Raw genomic sequence first — 25,853 nt, 5'->3', positions numbered from 1 at the left:
CACAAGAATCCCTCTGCGTTGTCAATATGATACCGAGTTGTCACTTTATAAGTTATCGGTGTAATTTGTCCAATCATAGGGGCACCAGGGAAGCTGGACAAACAGAGATGACATTGTTCATGTTTTTCAGTTTCAGTGCACACGAAACAATAAGATAAATAATCAAAAATTTATGTAATTATGGTTTCAAGATAGTTTAGATTTTAGATTTAATATTTAAGTAATTGTAAAAAAATATATATAAAAAAATAATAGTTCTGTTCCTCATTCAATGTTCAACTTTCCACCTCTGCACCTTTCCTTTTTAGCATCAGTTTGGAATCAGGAAATTACAGAAACTGCAATGATGCCTTCTGTTATTTTCTCCAAAGATCCCAAATTTACAGCATTGCTGCTTTTTAATCTATTATTATTCTGACGGTTCTGATCTCCACATCTCAAGATGTCACGTAAACCGAAGGACAAATTGTGCTCCTGATGAGTCCTGAAAGCTGTGATGAAAAAAATAACTAAAGACGCGCTAACACAAGGAAGCATCGTCTAAAAACTAACATATATTATGCACACATGTACCATCAACATGATCTCAACACAGAATCTACAGATTTCATGTTCAGTGGAGAGTTCGGAGAAATGTTAATCATGGGAGTGATTTCTATCTGACTGTAGAACGAGATCAGGGACGTATTAAACCACACGTCTGACCCAACATGCATTATGTGTGATCACATGACTGCACTCATACACACACACCCACGCAACCCCCCCCCCCCCCACACACACACACACACACCACCACACACACTGCTCCCCAGCCCCCCACACCTCCAGCGTAATGGGTACCAACTCCAGGTTGTGGCTGCTCTGTGTTGAGGCCCTTATCTCTGACCTCTGACCTCCCTGTGTAGGCAGCAGAGCCGAGACGAGCCGGACTGTCCCCACAGGGATCAGGAGAGGATCGCATTGCATATTCATGGTAGAGCGAAGAGCCGGTATAAAAGCTTCACCATGAAGCAGAAGGAGAAAGAGGCAGCGCGGGAGAGAGAGAGCAGATAAACGGACACACACAATATGTTTGGAGGTGTTTACATCAAAAATTTGCCTTGAATTTAAAGCATTTTTCTTCGCAGCCCTGCAAGACTTCCTGTCTCTGTTCAACCGACTCCAAACTGTAAAGAACAACAAGGCTGATCTTCTGCATGCATATGTATGAGCTGACAGATGGGATGTAATTTAAAAGTTACCTTGTGCAGATGCACATTTTACCCTTTATATACCCGCACACGTGCACACACACGCATACGTGCACACACACACACACGCACACACGCACACGACACCTCAGCAAGAAAACTAATGCAAGAAAACAACACTTGTGACATATCGTCTTAAATACTGATATAAAATTGAAATATTCTTATGAACAATACTGGATATCTGATGTCAGTAACAACCACAAACTACAAAAATAATGTAATATATTATTATTAATGTTAGTATTATTAATATCATTCTAAATAATCATAATATCATTAAGATGAATGATGTAATAATTGCTGGACTTTTATGATAGAACAAATCTGTAGTTTCTATGCAGATTAGAGGGGGAGAGCGTCTCCCTCCCTCCAGCCACAAATAACAGACATCCATTAAACGTACAATTTACCGATGTTCCCTAAACGTCTCACATGATATCAAAAGACGCTAGCTAGCTGGCTGCGCACAGAAGAACCTCCAGTTAGTGCAGCTTTATCTGTTTGACTACATCCTGCTCCTCTTCAGCGTGTCCAAATATGGTCACTTCTGGTTCCAAAAAAAGCAAGATGGTGACAGACGAAATACCGAAGTCAAGGCTTCAGAACGGCGTGAAGTTCACAGTTGGCTACCATTTGGTTAAAACTAAGAAAGGAAATATGGTTGTCGCCAAAGTGCCAGTTTTCATGTGACTTTTTTTCTGTTTTGAAGAGATACAACAAATCAATCACAACCTGACTGTTTAATGTCTGAAAATAAAGTGAGAATCAGAGACTGCAAATTCAAATGTCTGCACATGAGATAAGACATGAATCCAAACTTAAAGACCTGTCTACCACTTCCTCTGCCCCTCCTCTTTCCTGGAAATGTAACCAGTGTTTTAACGGCCAGTATTTCAATGTTTCTAGCAAAATACAGTCTCAATCTCCTGGAAAAAACCCGGATGTTTCCTTCCTGGTTTGTAAAATAACAGCATCTCTATCTCTGACCGAGCTGCTGATATTACAGCTCTCTCTCTAATCTATACGAACATCCCAGAGGACCGCCGCCCAGAAACGCTTTATCCAATCACAGCTGCTCAGGATTCCTCACCTGCTCCCACTAAACCTACCTTCACTGGTGAATATAAATGCCCACGTCTGTCTGTCTGTGTGTGTGTGTGTGTGTGTGTGTGTGTGTGTGTGTGTGTGTGTGTGTGTGTGCGTGCGTGCGTGCGTGCGTGCGTGCGCGCGCGCGCGCGCGTGTGTGTGTTGTGGTGCTTAGTAAACACTGCAGAGCAAGCAGTGCTGAAGCAGAGCAATAATTCACCTTCAGCAAAAAGCCATGAATAAAAACTAACTTAAGAGGAGCGACAAAATACAAAATGTGCTTGTTCTTTCCCTCCTTTTCTCCATCACCTCATCTCTCCTTATTTTCTATCTCACACACACACACACACACACACACACACACACACACACACACACACACACACACACACAGGACAAGTAATAAAAACTAATAAGAGAAGTCTGATCACAACAACTCACACTCATTATTACATGTCTTGACAGCAGCTGTGTGTGCGTGTGTGTGCGTGTGTGTGTGTGTGTGTGTGTGTGTGTGTGTGTGTGTGTGTGTGTGTGTGTGTGTGTGTGTGTATGCGCGCGTGTGTGTGTGCGTGCGTGTGTGTGTACTGTAGGAGAGCTTTAGGAAGTGCTGTGGCATTTTAAAACTACAACGTTGGTGTGGACGTGGTCTAGCTCTGAATGCATATTCACCATTAATATGTCGTAACTTAGCTTTATTACAGAAACCTCAAAAACTCAAAGCAACATCAAGAAAAAGGGTTGTTTTGTCAACTGGTGCCAACACAGAGGTTTATTAATAATAACTGGTGCTAACACAGAGGTTGTATTAATAATAACTGGTGCTAACACAGAGGTTGTATTAATAATAACTGGTGTTAACACAGAGGTTTATTAATAATAACTGGTGCTAACACAGAGGTCGTATTAATAATAACTGGTGTTAACACAGAGGTTGTATTAATAATAACTGGTGCTAACACAGAGGTCGTATTAATAATAACTGGTGCCAACACAGAGGTTGTATTAATAATAACTGGTGCTAACACAGAGGTTTATTAATAATAACTGGTGCTAACACAGAGGTTGTATTAATAATAACTGGTGCTAACACAGAGGTTGTATTAATAATAACTGGTGTTAACACAGAGGTTTATTAATAATAACTGGTGCTAACACAGAGGATGTATTAATAATAACTGGTGCTAACACAGAGGATGTATTAATAATAACTGGTGCTAACACAGAGGTTGTATTAATAATAACTGGTGCTAACACAGAGGTTTATTAATAATAACTCGTGCTAACACAGAGGTTTATTAATAATAACTGGTGCTAACACAGAGGTTGTATTAATAATAACTGGTGTTAACACAGAGGTTGTATTAATAATAACTGGTGTTAACACAGAGGTTTATTAATAATAACTGGTGCTAACACAGAGGATGTATTAATAATAACTGGTGCTAACACAGAGGTTGTATTAATAATAACTGGTGCTAACACAGAGGTTGTATTAATAATAACTGGTGCTAACACAGAGGTTGTATTAATAATAACTGGTGTTAACACAGAGGTTTATTAATAATAACTGGTGTTAACACAGAGGTCGTATTAATAATAACTGGTGCTAACACAGAGGTCGTATTAATAATAACTGGTGCCAACACAGAGGTTTATTAATAATAACTGGTGCTAACACAGAGGTTGTATTAATAATAACTGGTGCTAACACAGAGGTTGTATTAATAATAACTGGTGTTAACACAGAGGTTTATTAATAATAACTGGTGCTAACACAGAGGTTTATTAATAATAACTGGTGCTAACAAAGAGGTTGTATTAATAATAACTGGTGCTAACACAGAGGTTGTATTAATAATAACTGGTGTTAACACAGAGGTTGTATTAATAATAACTGGTGCTAACACAGAGGTTGTATTAATAATAACTGGTGCTAACACAGAGGTTGTATTAATAATAACTGGTGTTAACACAGAGGTTGTATTAATAATAACTGGTGCCAACACAGAGGTTGTATTAATAATAACTGGTGCTAACACAGAGGTTGTATTAATAATAACTGGTGCTAACACAGAGGTTTATTAATAATAACTGGTGCTAACACAGAGGTTGTATTAATAATAACTGGTGCCAACACAGAGGTTGTATTAATAATAACTGGTGCTAACACAGAGGTTGCATTCATAATAACTGGTGCTAACACAGAGGTTGTATTCATAATAACTGGTGCTAACACAGAGGTTGTATTCATAATAACTGGTGCTAACACAGAGGTTTATTAATAACAACTGGTGCTAACACAGAGGTTTATTAATAATAACTGGTGCTAACACAGAGGTTTATTAATAATAACTGGTGCCAACACAGAGGTTGTATTAATAATAACTGGTGCTAACACAGAGGTTGTATTAATAATAACTGGTGCTAACACAGAGGTTGTATTAATAATAACTGGTGCCAACACAGAGGTTGTATTAATAATAACTGGTGCTAACACAGAGGTTTATTAATAATAACTGGTGTTAACACAGAGGTTTATTAATAATAACTGGTGCCAACACAGAGGTTGTATTAATAATAACTGGTGCTAACACAGAGGTTTATTAATAATAACTGGTGCTAACACAGAGGTTGTATTAATAATAACTGGTGCCAACACAGAGGTTGTATTAATAATAACTGGTGCTAACACAGAGGTTGTATTAATAATAACTGGTGCTAACACAGAGGTTTATTCATAATAACTGGTGCTAACACAGAGGTTTATTAATAATAACTGGTGTTAACACAGAGGTTGTATTAATAATCACTGGTGTTAACACAGAGGTTTATTAATAATAACTGGTGCTAACACAGAGGTTGTATTAATAATAACTGGTGTTAACACAGAGGTTTATTAATAATTACTGCTGCTAACACAGAGGTTTATTAATAATAACTGCTGCTAACACAGAGGTTTTATTAATAATAACTGGTGTTAACACAGAGGTTTATTAATAATAACTGCTGCTAACACAGAGGTTTATTAATAATAACTGGTGCTAACACAGAGGTTGTATTAATAATAACTGATGTTAACACAGAGGTTTATTAATAATAACTGCTGCTAACACAGAGGTTTATTAATAATAACTGGTGCTAACACAGAGGTTTTATTAATAATAACTGGTGTTAACACAGAGGTTTATTAATAATAACTGCTGCTAACACAGAGGTTTATTAATAATAACTGGTGCTAACACAGAGGTTGTATTAATAATAACTGATGTTAACACAGAGGTTGTATTAATAATAACTGGTGCTAACACAGAGGTTGTATTAATAATAACTGGTGTTAACACAGAGGTTGTATTAATAATAACTGGTGCCAACACAGAGGTTGTATGAATAATAACTGGTGCTAACACAGAGGTTTATTAATAATAACTGGTGTTAACACAGAGGTTGTATTAATAATAACTGGTGCCAACACAGAGGTTGTATTAATAATAACTGGTGCCAACACAGAGGTTTATTAATAATAACTGGTGCTAACACAGAGGTTTATTAATAATAACTGGTGTTAACACAGAGGTTGTATTAATAATAACTGGTGCCAACACAGAGGTTGTATTAATAATAACTGGTGCTAACACAGAGGTTTATTAATAATAACTGGTGCTAACACAGAGGTTGTATTAATAATAACTGGTGCCAACACAGAGGTTGTATTAATAATAACTGGTGTTAACACAGAGGTTTATTAATAATAACTGCTGCTAACACAGAGGTTTATTAATAATAACTGGTGCTAACACAGAGGTTTATTAATAATAACTGGTGCTAACACAGAGGTTGTATTAATAATAACTGGTGTTAACACAGAGGTTTATTAATAATAACTGGTGCTAACACAGAGGTTGTATTAATAATAACTGGTGTTAACACAGAGGTTTATTAATAATAACTGGTGCTAACACAGAGGTTGTATTAATAATAACTGGTGTTAACACAGAGGTTGTATTAATAATAACTGGTGCCAACACAGAGGTTTATTAATAATAACTCGTGCTAACACAGAGGTTTATTAATAATAACTGGTGTTAACACAGAGGTTGTATTAATAATAACTCGTGTTAACACAGAGGTTTATTAATAATAACTGGTGTTAACAAAGAGGTTTATTAATAATAACTGGTGCTAACACAGAGGTTTATTAATAATAACTGGTGCTAACACAGAGGTTGTATTAATAATAACTGGTGTTGACACAGAGGTTTATTAATAATAACTGGTGTTAACACAGAGGTTTATTAATAATCACTGGTGTTAACACAGAGGTTGTATTAATAATAACTGGTGTTAACAAAGAGGTTTATTAATAATAACTGGTGCTAACACAGAGGTTGTATTAATAATAACTGGTGTTAACACAGAGGTTGTATTAATAATAACTGGTGCTAACACAGAGGTTTATTAATAATAACTGGTGCTAACACAGAGGATGTATTAATAATAACTGGTGTTAACACAGAGGTTGTATTAATAATAACTGGTGCTAACACAGAGGTTTATTAATAATAACTGGTGTTAACACAGAGGTTGTATTAATAATAACTGGTGTTAACACAGAGGTTGTATTAATAATAACTGGTGCTAACACAGAGGTTTATTAATAATAACTGGTGTTAACACAGAGGTTGTATTAATAATAACTGGTGTTAACACAGAGGTTGTATTAATAATAACTGGTGCTAACACAGAGGTTGTATTAATAATAACTGGTGCCAACACAGAGGTTGTATTAATAATAACTGGTGCTAACACAGAGGTTTATTAATAATAACTGGTGCTAACACAGAGGTTGTATTAATAATAACTGGTGCCAACACAGAGGTTGTATTAATAATAACTGGTGCTAACACAGAGGTTGTATTAATAATAACTGGTGCCAACACAGAGGTTGTATTAATAATAACTGGTGCTAACACAGAGGTTTATTAATAATAACTGGTGCTAACACAGAGGTTGTATTAATAATAACTGGTGCCAACACAGAGGTTGTATTAATAATAACTGGTGCTAACACAGAGGTTGTATTAATAATAACTGGTGCTAACACAGAGGTTTATTAATAATAACTGCTGCTAACACAGAGGTTTATTAATAATAACTGGTGCTAACACAGAGGTTGTATTAATAATAACTGGTGTTAACACAGAGGTTTATTAATAATAACTGGTGTTAACACAGAGGTTTATTAATAATAACTGCTGCTAACACAGAGGTTTATTAATAATAACTGGTGCTAACACAGAGGTTTATTAATAATAACTGGTGCTAACACAGAGGTTGTATTAATAATAACTGGTGTTAACACAGAGGTTGTATTAATAATAACTGGTGCCAACACAGAGGTTGTATTAATAATAACTGGTGCCAACACAGAGGTTGTATTAATAATAACTGGTGCTAACACAGAGGTTGTATTAATAATAACTGGTGCTAACACAGAGGTTTATTAATAATAACTGGTGTTAACACAGAGGTTGTATTAATAATAACTGGTGTTAACACAGAGGTTGTATTAATAATAACTGGTGCTAACACAGAGGTTTATTAATAATAACTGGTGTTAACACAGAGGTTGTATTAATAATAACTGGTGTTAACACAGAGGTTGTATTAATAATAACTGGTGCTAACACAGAGGTTGTATTAATAATAACTGGTGCCAACACAGAGGTTGTATTAATAATAACTGGTGCTAACACAGAGGTTTATTAATAATAACTGGTGCTAACACAGAGGTTGTATTAATAATAACTGGTGCCAACACAGAGGTTGTATTAATAATAACTGGTGCTAACACAGAGGTTGTATTAATAATAACTGGTGCCAACACAGAGGTTGTATTAATAATAACTGGTGCTAACACAGAGGTTTATTAATAATAACTGGTGCTAACACAGAGGTTGTATTAATAATAACTGGTGCCAACACAGAGGTTGTATTAATAATAACTGGTGCTAACACAGAGGTTGTATTAATAATAACTGGTGCTAACACAGAGGTTTATTAATAATAACTGCTGCTAACACAGAGGTTTATTAATAATAACTGGTGCTAACACAGAGGTTGTATTAATAATAACTGGTGTTAACACAGAGGTTTATTAATAATAACTGGTGTTAACACAGAGGTTTATTAATAATAACTGCTGCTAACACAGAGGTTTATTAATAATAACTGGTGCTAACACAGAGGTTTATTAATAATAACTGGTGCTAACACAGAGGTTGTATTAATAATAACTGGTGTTAACACAGAGGTTGTATTAATAATAACTGGTGCCAACACAGAGGTTGTATTAATAATAACTGGTGCCAACACAGAGGTTGTATTAATAATAACTGGTGCTAACACAGAGGTTGTATTAATAATAACTGGTGCTAACACAGAGGTTTATTAATAATAACTGGTGCTAACACAGAGGTTGTATTAATAATAACTGGTGCTAACACAGAGGATGTATTAATAATAACTGGTGTTAACACAGAGGTTGTATTAATAATAACTGGTGCTAACACAGAGGTTGTATTAATAATAACTGGTGTTAACACAGAGGTTGTATTAATAATAACTGGTGCTAACACAGAGGTTTATTAATAATAACTGGTGTTAACACAGAGGTTGTATTAATAATAACTGGTGTTAACACAGAGGTTGTATTAATAATAACTGGTGCTAACACAGAGGTTTATTAATAATAACTGGTGTTAACACAGAGGTTTATTAATAATAACTGGTGTTAACACAGAGGTTGTATTAATAATAACTGGTGCTAACACAGAGGTTGTATTAATAATAACTGATGTTGTGAAAGGATAAGCTATAACTGCCACTGAGTGGAGAAATGACACATTGAGCACAAATGACTGGCGACAGTGAAAACAGCTTGTAGCCTGTCTGATTTAAAGCAGTTCATTTGCTTCCTGTCGACTTGCTGTTGTTCTCCTTGTTGTGCGTGCGTGCGTGCGTGCGTGCGTGCGTGCGTGCGTGCGTGCGTGCGTGCGTGCGTGTGTGTGTGTGTGTGTGTGTGTGTGTGTGTTCTGTCTCCTTTTGTCTCTCCTCCAGTCCCTCTCTATATTTTGCCATGTTTTTTTCTTTCTCATTTCCATTCTCATCTTGCATCACATCTCCTCTCCTGTTCTCCATCTATTCTATTCTATTCTTTTCTATTTTATTCTCTATCATATCTTCCATTCTATTCTATTCTATTCTATTCTATTCTCTAGTATCTCTTATATTCTATTCTATTGTCCATCATCTATTCTGTTCCATACTATTCCATTCTATTCACGTCATCTCTTCTGTTCTATTCTATTCTCCATCATCTATTTTATCATATTATCCATCATCTATTCTATTCTATTCTATTCTATTCTATTCTATTCTATTCTATTCTATTCTATTCTCCATCATCTCTTTTATTCTCTCTACTTTTCTGTTACCCCTCTTGTTCGTCTCTTTCTTTGTTCTTTCTTGACTCCCAGTTTGTGACTTCCCTCTTTACTTCTCTCCCTCCCTCTCTGTTATTTTTCTCACCCACCCTCTTTATCCTCATTCTACCCTCTGCTCTCTATAAACTAGATTGATGGCTCCATCGTACATGCATCCAGGTGAGAATAACAATTTTCACCAGCACACACACGCACTCGCACGCACGCACACACACACACACACACACACGCACATGCACTCGCACAAATGGGAATGCACAATTACGGCTCTATTCACTCTCTCTCTCTCTCTCTCTCACACACACACACACACACACACACACACACCGGTATTGGGATTTACAGTTTATCTCAGAAAATATCAGATAATTCATAAAAAAGTAAATGTTTTGGCTGCTTTGACACAGAACCAGAGATCGACCCAAAATTCTGCTCCAAAAATAAAATACGACCCTCAAACCTAATCAATCAAACTTCAGCACACGTTAAAGAAAGTGACGTGTGCGGTTACAGAAAGCAGCAGTCAACACAAGACACATCTACAACTTCATTCCCAAAGACCTGCAACCACTCAGTAGGAGGGATCATACCAAGGAGACCAGGACGGAGTAGGTTTTAATTCTTCCTCGTGGAGGAGACACAGTCACACAGACGAAATACTGCATATCTATTAATTCTATATCTGATTTGGTGTTTTAATATGAACAAATAATGGATTTATTTTTAATCACTGCATCAGACACATGTAGCAGTGTCAAAACTGAATCTGAAAGCAAGGTTGAATTCCAGGTCACCATGAAATCATCACCTCCATCACCATCGTCACCATCGCCACCTCCGTCACCATCGTCACCTCCATCACCATAGTCACCTCCGTCACCATCGTCACCTCCGTCACCATCATCACCATCGTCACCTCAATCACCATAGTTACCATCGTCACCTCCGTCACCATCCTCACCATCGTCACCTCCGTCCCCACAGTCACCTCCATCACCATGGTCACCTCCATCACCATTGTCACCATCGTCACCTCCGTCACCATCATCACCTCCGTCCCCATTGTCACCATCGTCACTTCCGTCACCATCGTCACCTCCGTCCCCAATGTCACGCATCGTCACCTCCGTCACCATCGTCACCTCTGTCAATATCATCACCTCTGTCAATATCGTCACCTCCGTCACCATCGTCACCTCCGTCAATATCGTTACATAATTAAATATCTAGTTATGATATACTGAGCCTGTATGAAGCCATGACTAGAATTATCCGCTGCTCCGACTTACCATGTCTGTTTATCTGTGCGCGTGCGCGCGCGCGTGTGTGTGTGTGTGTGTGTGTGTGTGTGTGTGTGTGTGTGTGTGTGTGTGTGTGTGTGTGTGTGTGTGTGTGTGTGTGTGTGTGTGTGTATTAAACGAACACACACGTGCACTCGGATCATTTTGCAGTCAAAGACACTTGATTATTCCGCATCCTCAACTTTTTTTAAAAATCCCCTTTTATGCTGATTCTTGCTGTTTTTTCTCAATCGTCTGAATCATTCATAACGGAGGAATGAATGAGGAGGGAAAAAGGCAAAACACCGTTTCTTGTATTTTTGTGAGAGACGTGCTTCTTAATGCAGGAATGGCATGCTGATTATAAATCAGCTGTTTACATATAATATCAGAGCGACTGTTCATTTAGCTGGAAGCCTGTCGACCTCTAAAACTGATTTATGGATGAGCACTTCTCTACCATCACCATATTAAAGTCGACCTTCTGTCTGATAACCTTTGACCCCTAATGTTGAGAGTGCTGCGAGCTGCTGCATGAAACTGTGTAGATCAAATGTCTAAACATGTATAAACACATATAAACTGTACATTATAGAGTGGTCACAATCGGGACCTTTTAGGTGACGATTAATTGTAATACAAATTATTGTGAATTTGTCTTGTTCTGTTCATTTTACTTTGACCGCCAGGTTTTTGCTGCAAATTTGTATTCAGTCTGTGTTTTATATCCAGTCTGTAGTTTTATATTCAGTCTGTAGTTTTATATCCAGTCTGTAGTTTTATATCCAGTCTGTGTTTTATATCCACTGTAGTTTTACATCCAGTCTGTAGTTTTATATCCAGTCTGTAGTTTTATATCTAGTCTGTAGTTTTATATCCAGTCTGTAGTTTTATATCCAGTCTGTAGTTTTATATCCAGTCTGTGTTTTATAATCAGTCTGTAGTTTTATAATCAGTCTGTAGTTTTATATCAGGTCTGTTTTATATCCAGTCTGCAGTTTTATAACCAGTCTGTAGTTTTATATCCAGTCTGTAGTTTTATATCCAGTCTGTGTTTTATATCCAGTCTGTAGTTTTATATCCAGTCTGTGTTTTATATCCAGTCTGTAGTTTTATAACCAGTCTGTAGTTTTATATCCAGTCTGTAGTTTTATATCCAGTCTTTATTTTATATCCAGTCTGTGTTTTATAATCAGTCTGTAGTTTTATATCCAGTCTGTGTTTTATATCCAGTCTGTAGTTTAATATCCAGTCTGTAGTTTTATATCCAGTCTGTTGTTTTATATCCAGTCTGTAGTTTTATATCCAGTCTGTAGTTTTATATCCAGTCTGTTTTATGTCCAGTCTGTAGTTTTATAACCAGTCTGTAGTTTTATATCCAGTCCGTGTTTTATAACCAGTCTGTAGTTTTATATCCAGTCTGTGTTTTATATCCAGTCTGTGTTTTATATCCAGTCTGTAGTTTTATATCCAGTCTGTGTGTTCCACCTGCTTTACTGTGAAAAAGAGCCGTAAAGCACCCTGAGATAAACAGTTGGTGTCACTGATAAACCTCAGCAGAAAAAGTGGCATCATTAGAAGAGCCCGTCAGACCTCAAACGATGAAAAGTGATGTGGAAATGAAGTCTCTCCGAATTTAGCAACACCTTTCTCATTATCACAGAGATGCAGCAAAGAGAAGGATTGAACACCAACATGAAATGTCAGGGTTCACAGGTAAAAATGTAGTGATGGGTTTTACTACCTGTCAGTGACATTTACCATCTGTGGAAATTTGAATTATTGATATTGTTTTAAAAGCCAAAGTGTGTGTGTGTGTGTGTGTGTGTGTGTGTGTGTGTGTGTGTGTGTGTGTGTGTGTGTGTGTGTGTGTGTGTGTGTGTGTGTGTGTCCGCACCAATTTTCCTGAAAAAAAACCAAACAAAAAAAACTACTTAAAATCTAATTGTGTGAAATGATTAAATCCTGGCAGGACGTGATGTTTGTTGCGTTTCTCCAAACCACTGCATTCTTGTTGTGAAAAGAGCAAAAGCAGCATGTGACTTATCAGCTGTTGAACCAGTCGGCTTGGTTGCATAAAGGAGGCCCCGGTGCCAGAGGCCGGTCTAGTTAGCCAACCTGAGGGCCCCGCTGCACGGAGAGCCTCCTATAAAACATTATTATTATTATTCCCTCCCTGGGAGCTGGTTGGAGGCGCTCTGAAAACTCATTTCCCTCTCCTCTTGTCCATGTGAATACGCCCTGATAGGGAGAGGGAAGGAGAAAGGAACAATAACTGCACTGCATATGAAGGGAAATGAATAATTCCAACTGTGTGTGTGCGAGCACTTTGTGTGTGTGTAGATGTGTAATTTAGTGTAGTAGAGGGTATTGTGCGTGCGCCTTGTGCTGTTGTGGAGTGATTGGGCGTTGTGATACACGAGGCGAGCTCAGTGATTGGAGCATCGATCTGGTTTCCTCAAGAAACAAATAAGAGAAACGGAGAAAGAAGTCAGAAATGTTGTGATGAAGATGCACGAGTTAAGAAAACGATGATTGTAGAATAGAGAGCGAGAGGAAGAATGAAGGGAGAATATTGTGTTGAAGCGAAGCACCGATCAAACCCGGATGATGCGACTGCTTTTAGAGAAGATGGAGCTGCTGAACTGTGGAAGTTCAACAGAGCACAAACACAACAAGCCTCTTTTACATTTTGCTCAACTGGAATCTTCTTGCTTTTTTTGATACCATGACAGTATCTGGTATCTACGCTGATGATACCACACGTATGTCCACGTAACCAGACGGTTTTTTTTGCACAAGTAGATCCACGTTTCTTCAGACGGACTCGGACTGAAGCAATTCAACAACATTTTGTCAGCAGATTTCCAGTTTGAAGCCCAAATGTGAACGTCAGGAACGACAAATGGGTCTTTTAGTGAGACATGATGGAAGAACAGAGAGACAGAGACGGAGAGAGAAAGAGACAGGGAGAGAGACAGAGACAGGGAGACAGAGAGAGAGAGGGAGAGAGAGAGAGAGACAGAGAGAGAGAGAGACAGAGAGAGAAAGACAGACAGACAGAGAGAGAGAGAGAGTCCTTCAGTATTCAACCATCCTCTCATGTTCAGAAACTCCACAAAGACCTGCTGAGGACAGACACACTCCAACCAGGCAGCTCCAGAGGCTCCCTGAGTGAGTCTGTGTGTGTCTGTGTGTGTGTGTGTGTGTGTGTGTGTGTGTGTGTGTGTCTGTGTGTGTGTGTGTGTGTGTGTGTGTGTGTGTGTGTGTGTGTGTGTCTGCACAAACAGTACAGGAGTGCCCTCCTTGTACAGGAAGTAGTCTTGCTAGGTAAACAGGCTAACACACACACATACACACACACACACACACACACACACACACTGAACATACAGATCTTCTCTCACGAGTTTGCTCAGCTTACAGAACAAGTCCACACAAGACATAACAGTCTGTTTCTCTCTTCTTCCTTCTTCTTGTTCCTTCTTTCTTCCTTCTTTCTTCTTATTCTTTTTTTTTTTCTTCTTCTTCCCTCTTTCTTCTTCCTTTCTTCTTCTTTCTTCTCCTTCTTCTTCCTTCTTCTTCTTCTTCTTCTTCTTCTTTCTTCTCGATCAGCTGAAGTGGCTGCAGCTGTTTCTATCCCTCCAGCTGAAGTATCTTAATTACATTTCAGATTTCATAGTAGAGGTATTTAGCTGAGGATGTTATCCAGGCCAACTTACAATGAGAGCAACAACAGATGAAGCTTCATTGCTTGAATTATCAAGCATTTGAAAAAACACCTACTCACACAAAATTAAGGTCAGCCTCAAAAATTAAGACAAAGCGTGGCTCTGCTTTCAAAACTGTTGATGTCTTAAGAGCTTTTTGACGTATAATTACAACATTTTCTGTTTCTCGTGAATCTTGAATTAGACAGAGTTTCTCCATAATTATCATATAAGGCTGCAACGATTAGCTGATTAATCTATTAGTTGATCATCAGAAAATTAAAATCCAACTCTTTTGATAACTGATTAATAATTTTGAGTTATTTTTAATGAAAAAAATGCCAAAATTCTGTTTTTTTTTCTTCTCTAATGTGAATTATTTCTGGTTCCTTTAGTTCTACATGATCATGAACTCTATAAATTTTGGACTGTTGATCAAACAAAACAAGATATTTTAGGCTTAACCTTCAGCTTTGGGAAACACTATTTTCTGACAGTTTAAAAAAATAAACAGGTGATCAATTAATAGAAAAATGGATCTGCAAATTAATTGATAATGAAAATAATTGTTTTTTGCAGCCCTACTGCAATTATTTAATAATAAAAGAACTTGTTTTATATTGTGAGGGTTTCTTCTTTTTCTTCAAGTATTCACTACTGATTTTAAACTGAGCGTCTTCCTTTACCTCAATCTAATCAGAGCATTTGATTAAACTCCTGTCAGTCCAGTTCTGCCCGTCATCACATGTTCACCACAGATAGACTCCAATATTAATCAGTCCTGCAGAACAAATAGCAGGAACATGCAAACACAACCACAGACATAAAAAAAGATTAGTGTTGAAGAAAGGTAAAGTTCTCATCATCTACAGCAGATATAGAGTCATGTGAGAGTGTCCCTCCACTGATCCGCAATCAGGGACTCACTTTGTCCAAAGAACAAGTTTGATGAGCAGAACTTCATCTAAAAGATAACGACATGCTTCTCCTCCAATTAATCAAACGTGAGGGTTTTCAAAGCTTGATGGGGTTTGTTCAAACTGAGTTTACAGCCTGAGTCTCCTTCTCTTTATCGGTGTATGTGTGGCGGCGGGCCGTACTTCCAATAACAGTCAAATAATTTCCAGCAAATGTTCAATTCTATTTTTAACACTGCTGCTCAGAGAACGTATCAAGCAAATATGCTGGACAGAAAGTCAGACAGAAAAATCTAACAGAATCTGGTCAATTTTCAATATAAAACACCCATGTGCTAACTCCTGATGGTACGACACATCACTGCATCATCGTCAACCCGCCGTCTTAAAATCAGGACCAGAATATGTTTTTCTCCCACTACAGGTGCTCTATATGAAACATCTACAAAAATAATGAGGAAGATTGATGTTCTCAAACAGGACAAAGCTGTATTAACTCTGTCTGCAGGCTGCAGCACGAAGTGGCAAAAAACTGTGAACACAAAACCGACAAGAAAGAAACCGTTTAAACATTTAGCTGCTAGAAGCACAGAAATCAGAGCAGCATGATCAAATCAGGAAGTAAAAGATAAAAATGGCAGTGACATGTCTGTGACGTATAACACTCCGTGCCCGTGATGTGTAACGCTCCGTGTCTGTAACGTGTAACGCTCCGTGTCTGTGACGTGTAACGGAGCATCTGTGACGTGTAACGGAGCGTCTGCAACGTGCAATGCTCTGTGTCTGTGACGTGTAACGCCCTATGTCTGTAACGTGTAACGCTCCGTGTCTGTGACGCGTAACGGAGCGACTGTGACGTGTAACGGAGCGTCTGTAACGTGTAATGCTCCATGTCTGTAACGTGTAACGGAGCGTCTGTGACGTGTAACGCTCTGTGTCTGTGACGTGTAATGGAGCGTCTGCGACGTGTAACGGAGCATCTGCGACGTGTAACGGAGCGTCTGTGACGTGAAACGCTCCGTGTCTGTGACGCGTAACGCTCCGTGTCTGTGACGCGTAACGCTCCGTGTCTGTGACACGTAACGGAGCGTCTGTAACGTGTAACGCTCCGTGTCTGTGACGTGTAACGCTCCGTGTCTGTGACGTGTAACGGAGCGTCTGCAACGTGTAACGCTCCATGTCTGTGACGTGTACCCCTATGTGTCTGCGACGTGTAACGGAGCATCTGTAACGCGTAACGCTCTGTGTCTGTGACACGTAACGCTCTGTGTCTGTAACATGTAACGGAGCGTCTGTAACGCGTAACGCTCCGTGTCTGTGACGCGTAACGCTCTGTGTCTGTAACATGTAACGGAGCGTCTGTGACGTGTAACGCTCCGTGTCTGTGACGTGTAACGGAGCGTCTGTAACGTGTAACGCTCCGTGTCTGTAACATATGACGCTCCGTGTCTGTGACGTGTAACGGAGCGTCTGTGACGTGTAACGGAGCGTCTGTAACGTGTAACGGAGCATCTGTAACGTGTAACGTTCTGTGTCTGTAACGTGTAACGCTCCGTGTCTGCGACGCGTAACGGAGCGTCTGTAACGTGTAGTGCTCCGTGTCTATGACGTGTAACGCTCCGTGTCTGTAACGCGTAACACTCCGTGTCTGTAACGCGTAACGCTCCGTGTCTGTAACGTGTAACGCTCCGTGTCTGTAACGTATGACGCTCTGTGTCTGTGACGCGTAACGGAGCATCTGTGACGTGTAACGGAGCGTCTGTAACGTGTAACGCTCTGTGTCTGTAACGTGTAACACTCTGTGTCTGCGACGTGTAACGCTCCGTGTCTGTGACGCGTAACGGAGCGTCTGTAACGTGTAACGCTCCGTGTCTATGACGTGTAACGCTCCGTGTCTGTAACGCGTAACATGCCGTGTCTGCGACGTGTAACGGAGCATCTGTGATGTGTAACGGAGCGTCTGTAACGTGTAACGGAGCGTCTGTAACGTGTAACGCTCTGTGTCTGTAACGTGTAACACTGTGTGTCTATGACGTGTAACGCTCCGTGTCTGTAACGCGTAACACTCCGTGTCTGTGACGTGTAACGCTCCGTGTCTGTGACGTGTAACGGAGCGTCTGTAACGTGTAACGCTCTGTGTCTGTAACGTGTAACACTCTGTGTCTGCGACGTGTAACGCTCCGTGTCTGTGACGCGTAACGGAGCGTCTGTAACGTGTAACGCTCCGTGTCTATGATGTGTAACGCTCCGTGTCTGTAACGCGTAACACTCCGTGTCTGCGACGTGTAACGGAGCATCTGTGACGTGTAACGGAGCGTCTGTAACGTGTAACGGAGCGTCTGTAACGTGTAACGGAGCGTCTGTAACGTGTAACGCTCTGTGCCTGTAACGTGTAACACTGTGTGTCTATGACATGTAACGCTCCGTGTCTGTAACGCGTAACACTCCGTGTCTGTGACGTGTAACGCTCCGTGTCTGTGACGTGTAACGGAGCGTCTGTAACGTGTAACGCTCCGTGTCTGTAACATGTAACGCTCCGTGTCTGTGATGTGTAACGCTCCATGTCTGTGACGTGTAACGGAGCGTCTGTGACGTGTAACGCTCCGTGTCTGTGACGTGTAACGCTCCGTGTCTGTGACGTGTACCCCTATGGGTCTGCGACGTGTAACAGAGCGTCTGCGACGTGTAACGGAGCATCTGTAACGTATAACGCTCCGTGTCTGTGACGTGTAACGGAGCATCTGTAACGTGTAACGCTCCGTGTCTGTGACGTGTAACGCTCCATGTCTGTGACGTGTAACGCTCCATGTCTGTGACGTGTAACGCTCCATGTCTGTGACGCGTAACGCTCCGTGTCTGTGATGTGTTCTGTGTAAAATGCAGGTTAGAAACTGCTGTTATTTGAGCTAAATGCTACCATCATGCTCACAGTGACCGTTAGCATGTTCACCATTTTATTTGCTTTTGAGGATAAGCGTGCTGATGACAATCAATCCAACAGCTGTCAGCTGAAATTGAATTCAAACAACCATCAACGTTATTGTGCTGCTGCAGAAAAAGTCAGAGGTTCAATAGTCTTTCAAATCCCTCAAGTGATTAATAGAAATGTCGGTACAATCTCTCTAAAGGTTTAAAGACATTTCAGGTGATACATGAAGTTTCTGACCGGATGGTGATCCTCGAGGAAAAGTCTCCAAAATCCCTTGTTTCTATGGATACCTGTATAAAATGTCAGGCCAGTCCATCCAACAGTTGCCGAGACAAAACTAGGAAATGTTAAACTTCATCTTGTGGTGCTAATGAATAAGAACAAAGATGTAACTGACCAACTCTCAGCGGTTTCACAAGCAGCAGAGCTGGAAATTTTGAGCTCACAACATCGAGTCTTTGCGTCTGCAACTGAAACTCGAGTCTGTTCCAGGTCTGAGCTCAGTTCAGGTGAATCTGAAACTGGAACTCTGCACGTCAGAGCCGTGTCACAGGAGGTGTTAGTCTGCAGTGGGTATGACACTTCTAGATTCTTCTGAAGTAACGGTACACTCACAGAAGTACACACACACTGCAGGTGGTCCTCCAGAAAGGTGAGTCCTTTCTCAAAGCTTTCATTCAGCGCCTGGTGTGCATTTACATTTCAGCCAAAGAAATGAAGCTCATATCAGTGAGAGTGACACGAGCAGAGGAAGATTCAGTTCCTAAATCACCTGCTTTACAAGGAAACATTAACAAAGAGTTGCAGGAGGTCAGAGGTCACCGTATGCTGCTGATCAGGAACAAAACAGCTTGTGAATGAAGAACATAAATCCATATTGTAGGAGAGGAACACAGAGAGCTGACAGCAGAGCTCTCGGATTGTAGATGCAGCTCTCTGCAGCATTTATGTATTTTTGTTGTCACTACATAAACACACGTCACTTTGACAGGCTGCTGAGTGTCTGAGTGTCGTGGAGGAGATGAACACGCTGCAGCTCACAGAAAGGAAACCACAGTTTTTTGTCTTGGTGCCGATCAAAGGGAAACGCTGGGTTTGATTAAATCTCATATAAGAACGATTTATTTGACACTTTTCAAACCAGTTTGGCCACAGCAGTCATGTACACTGCAGGTGTTTAGGGAACATCTGTGTAACTGACACACACACACACACACACACACACACACACACACACACACACACACACATTTCAGTAGAAAACATAAAGTAATTCATGCAGAAACAATCCTGCACATGCTGCTGAATTGAAGCTGCTGTGATAAAATGTGTGTTGAGTATCAGTGTGTTATTGTTCACATAAAGAGGGTGGAGCTCAGCTATGTGAATAAATGTTACTGAACGTGAGGAGCTCTCAGAGGATAAAATGTTGGAGACTTCTGGAATAAAGCCTCAAACACTAATTGCAAAAATACACCTTCAATACGATTAAAAAAAAAAATACAGTAATATTCTTACACGGATTAATAATGTCTGTAGCTGCAAAAAAAAAAAAAAAACAGATTCAATGTGAAATTATATTCATCTAATATTCCTGCTGATGAACATTTACACTACTTCAGTCCACTATATTCTCATGGATATTTTGAAGGGTTTCTACATTGTGTGTAAGTGTGTTAGTAGCTCAATGTAACAAGGTAAGAGATGCAGGATCAATACTTTTATCCCAGCAGCCACAGTGAACATGCTGCGGGTCTTTTGCATAACAGACGTCCTGCCGTGCACTCGGGGCACAGATACGGAGCCGGGTCGAAAAGGAACCTAATTATCTTCAAAGGAACCACCACCATCCGATAATAAGTTTAAACAACGATAAAGGCACCTGTGGTGGATACTGGGGTGGATTACCGGCGTATCGTAGGAAGGGAAATTAAAAATGACACCACAAGATTCCATCACAATCTACATAGCCACTACAGATAGGAATATCATCATTTTTCAATATCATTAATTTGGGAAAACACTTTTATATCCAGCTACATGTCAGTGGAATAAACTCAAACTAAATGAAGCTGAGAGTTTTAAATCAGATTTTAAGAAATGTGTAGTTGTACATATATTTTATGTATTTGTCTGTCTGATTTTGTTCACAATCTGCCATTTTGTTCTGAAATAGAAGACCACAATGGAAATAAGCCATAAGGCTTTATTGTGCATTTTTATCCTTGATCTTTATTTATTTATTTATTTATTTTTTATAGGAAATCATGTATGTTTTAAATTTTGTAAAATAAATCTAAATCTAATATTGCAGGATTAAAAGGAATATTTAAATGGAGATCAGCTGAAACCAAAAATAAAACTACGGAAAATCACTTTAATTTAATAAGAGCTATGCTTCAGTCTCCTCTGGGAGCTTCAGATATGTGGTAACATCTTGATATTTAAATGTTATCAGATTAATTACATACATGTAGAGCTTTAAACTTTACTGAATGTCCAAAGTCATTAGCAGGCGAAGAATTCACCTTAAAATCATGAAAATGCCAAATGAACTGAGAAAGTCTGTTCTCATTGAAACTGCTCATGAGTGCCAATTAGTCGCACCTGCACTAATTACAACAATTAAACACTTACATTAGCTTGTCTGTCACTGAACTTCATTAAGCACATTTTTCTGCCACTTGCTTTAATTTTACTCGTGAAATGTCAAATACAGGATTTTATTTCACCTGGGTTTCACTTTTTACTCCTCTGACTGGTTCACAATCTAAAATAAATCTACAAATAAAAGTACACGTGTTTAAAGGGGAGTAAACATCATAGAACAACCAACCACTCATGTCACTACAAACGTGTCATCTCGGGATATGTGCACTTTAAAGGCTCACTGTTACACAGTGACTGAACTCCGCGCGCTCACACACACACACACACACACACCAGGAGTGGTGGTCGGTTCTTTACTTCACCTGGTTGTACGCCGTCTCTCCTCCTCCCGCTGCTTCTCCTCCTGCTCCCGCTCCGGTACCGAGCTCCGGTAACCTCCTCCGGCTCAACACCAGCAGGTAAACCAGCGCTCCCAGCCACACCAGCACCGCCACGGCCACCGCCAGCCTCCGACAGAGACGCTTCATGTTCCGGTGAGGAGGAGGTGGCGGCGGCGGCGCCCGCAGCCCGGCTGCTGTCAGAATCCCATTTTACAGAAGCGACAAACAAACCAGCACCGAGCGGAACCAGCGGAGCTCCAACTCACACCGAACAAGTCCGTCCGGGCCGAACTCGCAGCACGGAGCGGCCGCGCGCTCACACTCTCGCGCTCTCAACTCACAGAAGCCCGAGCGTTTCTCTGACACGCCTGACAGCCGTGTGCGCATGTTAGTGCGCGCGAGGGTGTGTGTGTGTGTGTGTGTGTGTGTGTGTGTGTGTGTGTGTGTGTGTGTGTGTGTGTGTGTGAGAATCGCTGAGGGAGTCCTGGACCCTCCTGAAGGTTTGAATGGAAGAGCGTGGAGCTCCACCTGCCGACACCCAGGGAGTAGAGTAGAGTAGAAATATATTTGTATAGTGGAGCGCCAACCCAGGAAATAGAATAGAGTAAAATTAGAATAGAATAGAGTCAAGTAAAAGGAGAGTTTAGCCTATTTGTAAAGCACATTTCAACAACAAGGTAATTTAAAGTGCTTTCCATAAATCATAAAAGGCATCAAGACAAAACATCTTTAGAATAGAATATAAAACAATACAATAAATAGTTTATGAACAGAAGTTTAAGATGATAAATTCATCATTTAAAAAACGTGTCCAGCTTTTAAAATGTGTAACTGCTTTACTGGAGTATGATACTAATTTGTTTTCTGTTGTGTATTTTGGATTTTGTTCCATTTGTCAGACAAGTCTCCGGATTATAAATATGATCAATTTCAAACATCTTTAGGACAAAAATCAATAAAAAAAAAATATCTGCAGATTAACCAAAAATGAAAGGAATTGTTATCTGCAGCATCTGACAAACTGCAAGAATAAGAGAGAAAAAGGAAATATCTCGCAGCAGGATCCATCAGAGCACCACAGTTCAGCAGAACTGTCTTTATTATTTTAAAGTAATAGAATAAACAAAGATTTCTACCAAACAGATTTCTGTCACTCGTGACAACTGACATGAGCCATAAAAAAAAATACAAATTAACACAATAAATCTAATCAATCTCCAGTTTGGACATTTAACACTCTGCAGATGTAAAAGATGAACTTTTCCCGGTGGTCATGTATTTAGTTTTATATTTACGGTATATCAGTGTTGGGTTTGTGGATCTACACAGTCTCATGGACACATGCAAAGTAAATGAACTCTGCATTAGAGCCATATTGAGCCTCCTTTTACTGCCCAGTGACTTCTCAGACTGTTTACAATGAAAAGTAAAAATGTGCCTGGGAGGAGAGAAAGCGATGGAGACAACAATAAGAGACAACAGAAAAAACAAGGTGAAGAAGATGAGGAGAAAAGAGGGAAGAAACATGGAAAATCAGAAAGAAGACAAAAGACAGCGAGGAGGAGAAGCACAAAGACGAAACTTAAGGAGAGAAAATGAACTAAGAGGGGTGAGACTGGAGGAAGAGGACAATGTTATTTTTGTTGCAGTGACATGATGTAGACAAGCTGACAAGAAGAAAACCGTCAGTTACCCCACATTTTATTTCAATAAATGATCAGACACACCACTGAGCACAAAGCTCCAACTTCGAGTTATCAATAAAACATGTGGAACAAAAATAAAACGGATCCTTCATGAGACATGAACATGAGGAGAAAACACGTGTTTACTGTGTTGCTACACCATCTAGTGTTGGAGCAGAGGAACTGTCTTTGGTCTGATTCAGTGTGCAGAATGAAGACGACCTCCTTCAGTCTTTAACTTCACCATCAAACTAGAAACAAACCACACTTCTTCCATGCGGTGGAAAGACCAACATTTCATCTGACAGATTATCTGAAACCTGCACTGAAAAAAAAGTTGTTCACTATTTCAGAGTTTGATGAACATACAAATGATGTACACGCTGCAACATAAAGTCAGGCTGAAGAGCTGCTACTTTATTTAAATCTACTAAAAGTTATGGTCCAAACAGCATCTAATAGAAGGAACACTGACATCTGATTTACAAGATTCAAACAAGTAGACTTTTAGATGTGTCGTAAAGAAAAACATCAGGAATTATAAAAGTGTTGTCAACAAACAAGGCTATATTGAAATCATGTAACTACAAGGTTAATAGTGCAGAACCACTTCCATCCCAAATGCCAAAAACAGTAAGTCGTTTTCTAAGTGCTGTGATTGGGCGTGTTGTGATGTTGGAGGAGCCTGTTGCCATGGCGACACAGTTCAGGTGGTCCACAGTGAATGTTCCCCTCAGAAGGTCCCAGTGGAACTCTGTGTTGACAGTCTGACTCTGGGGAACGAATTCACGGTGACACAAAGAAAACCCACCTGGTGTCTCCTGACCTGACGATCCTTCTTCGGTGTTGAACAGTGAAGCTCCGCCCCTCTTGAAACGTGATGTCATCAGAACACCTCGCCCAGTTTGTCGCTTCATCGTCTTCGACTTTCTGAACATTTCAGGGGTCTCTGTTGATGATTTACAGAATTTGACACAAAATCTGCTGATGTCTGTGATCATCGGGCCCTCAGGCTGCTTTAAAAACAGCCATGATTCTGTAGTGGAAATTATTGCATGAGCTCAGAAACACTTGGCCATAAGCAGGCATGTTGAAGATTTTCTGTTTCCAAAATATTTGTCCCAAGCTTTAAATGCAAATTTTATATGTTGGTAACCAAATTAACTCCGCAAAGACAACCCATACAAATGTGGATTTTCTGGCGAATTGATCATTTTGCAATTTAATGCTGAAGCTCCAGACTGCGACCTTGTGATTTACTGAATTTCAATCATCAGTACACTCACTCTCCAGTAGGGGGCAAATGTTTTTTTTTTTTTATTTATTTATTTTTTTTTTTTTTAGTAATTGGCCAGTTGATTGTGAATCTCCAGCGTACTGTTTGTAATACATCAACATATCTTTTTAATATCAAAGTGGGATCAGCTTTTGACTAAATCACTGTTGGTAAAATTAAATCTGCATGGTGTATTTACAGTGAAAGATCCGTGCCTCTAATGAATGCGGACGTAGTAATAAACACACAAACACACGCCACATCCTCTAATCCAGTTTATTTTCCTCTGCAGAAAATGGAACACGATAAAATTAAAGGAGAAAATAGGACAGAATTATGTTCTTGCTTTTTTTGTTTTATACATTTAACTAAATATGTCACTCTATACTAGGGTGTAAGTAACTCAAACTGATATAAGGTTAAATAATTTGTTTCTTTAAAAGGTACAGAAAGATATTCCATTTTTTTCCATTTCTCATTAGCACTCAAAAAAAAAGATTTTCAAAATATCAAAATCAGAACCAGCCGCGACATTTCTTCGAATTCTCCGTATGCTTCGCTGTGTGTCATTGCAGAAGATGGCGGGGGGGGGGGGGGGGGGGGGGGACGACCTAGGACTAGTGAATGAGGATTAGCATAGTTAAGTGGCGTTCTGAGGGATTTCAACACAAATAAACTTGTATCGAGTTATTTTGCAAAAGAAGACGCTTTCTGGTTTTCCTGCCATTCGTGAAATCGACCGCTTCATGTTTCTTCACAAGTTCTCCAAATTGAGAAACACTGATGTACACTTCAACATCATCACATTGCACTTCCAATAACGCTGCAAAGTACATTTTATGGGGATTGTTTTAAACAAATCACAACTTCTGTTTGTAAATGCACCCACGACATGCACCAAATGCCCAAATAAACAAACAAAAAATTTAAATGTGAAGAACTCCAACTTCTGCAACGTCACAAACAAAATGTGAATTTTGGCGGAATACCCCTTTTTCGGAGTAGGAAGAGGTGTGTGTAACTGAACAATATGCACAGCACAAAGTCCAAGCATTCAGACTGTGGGCTGATGAAGAGCGGGGGTCCGAAACGATGAGGAAGAGAAAACCACTCAACATCGAGAGCGGCAGTCGGAATCTGTGATGTCAGCATACGAACCATCTCTCCAAGGTCCGAAAGAAAAAACAAACAAAATACAGACCGCTGTTTGATCTCACAG

The 25,853-nt window shown here is 39.7% G+C and overlaps 1 protein-coding gene across 1 annotated transcript in view; it reads right to left on the bottom strand.

The window, feature by feature from the left end:
- galnt14 (UDP-N-acetyl-alpha-D-galactosamine:polypeptide N-acetylgalactosaminyltransferase 14 (GalNAc-T14)) overlaps positions 1-22,074 on the bottom strand; it is a 133,358-nt gene extending 111,284 nt beyond the window's left edge. Inside the window, exon 1 of the mRNA XM_069147237.1 lies at positions 21,656-22,074. Coding sequence (XP_069003338.1) covers positions 21,656-21,820 — 165 coding nt within the window. The 5' untranslated portion in view covers positions 21,821-22,074. The remainder of the gene's footprint in view (positions 1-21,655) is intronic.
- Between the last annotated feature and the right edge of the window lie 3,779 nt (positions 22,075-25,853).

The sequence above is a fragment of the Embiotoca jacksoni genome, unplaced genomic scaffold, assembly GCF_022577435.1.
Source record: "Embiotoca jacksoni isolate LCO1_2020_lvr unplaced genomic scaffold, fEmbJac1.0.p SCAF_137, whole genome shotgun sequence".
Classification (NCBI taxonomy): domain Eukaryota; kingdom Metazoa; phylum Chordata; class Actinopteri; family Embiotocidae; genus Embiotoca; species Embiotoca jacksoni.
The sequence above is the reverse complement of the archived record's forward strand: the minus strand, read 5'-3'. Positions and strand labels throughout refer to the sequence as shown.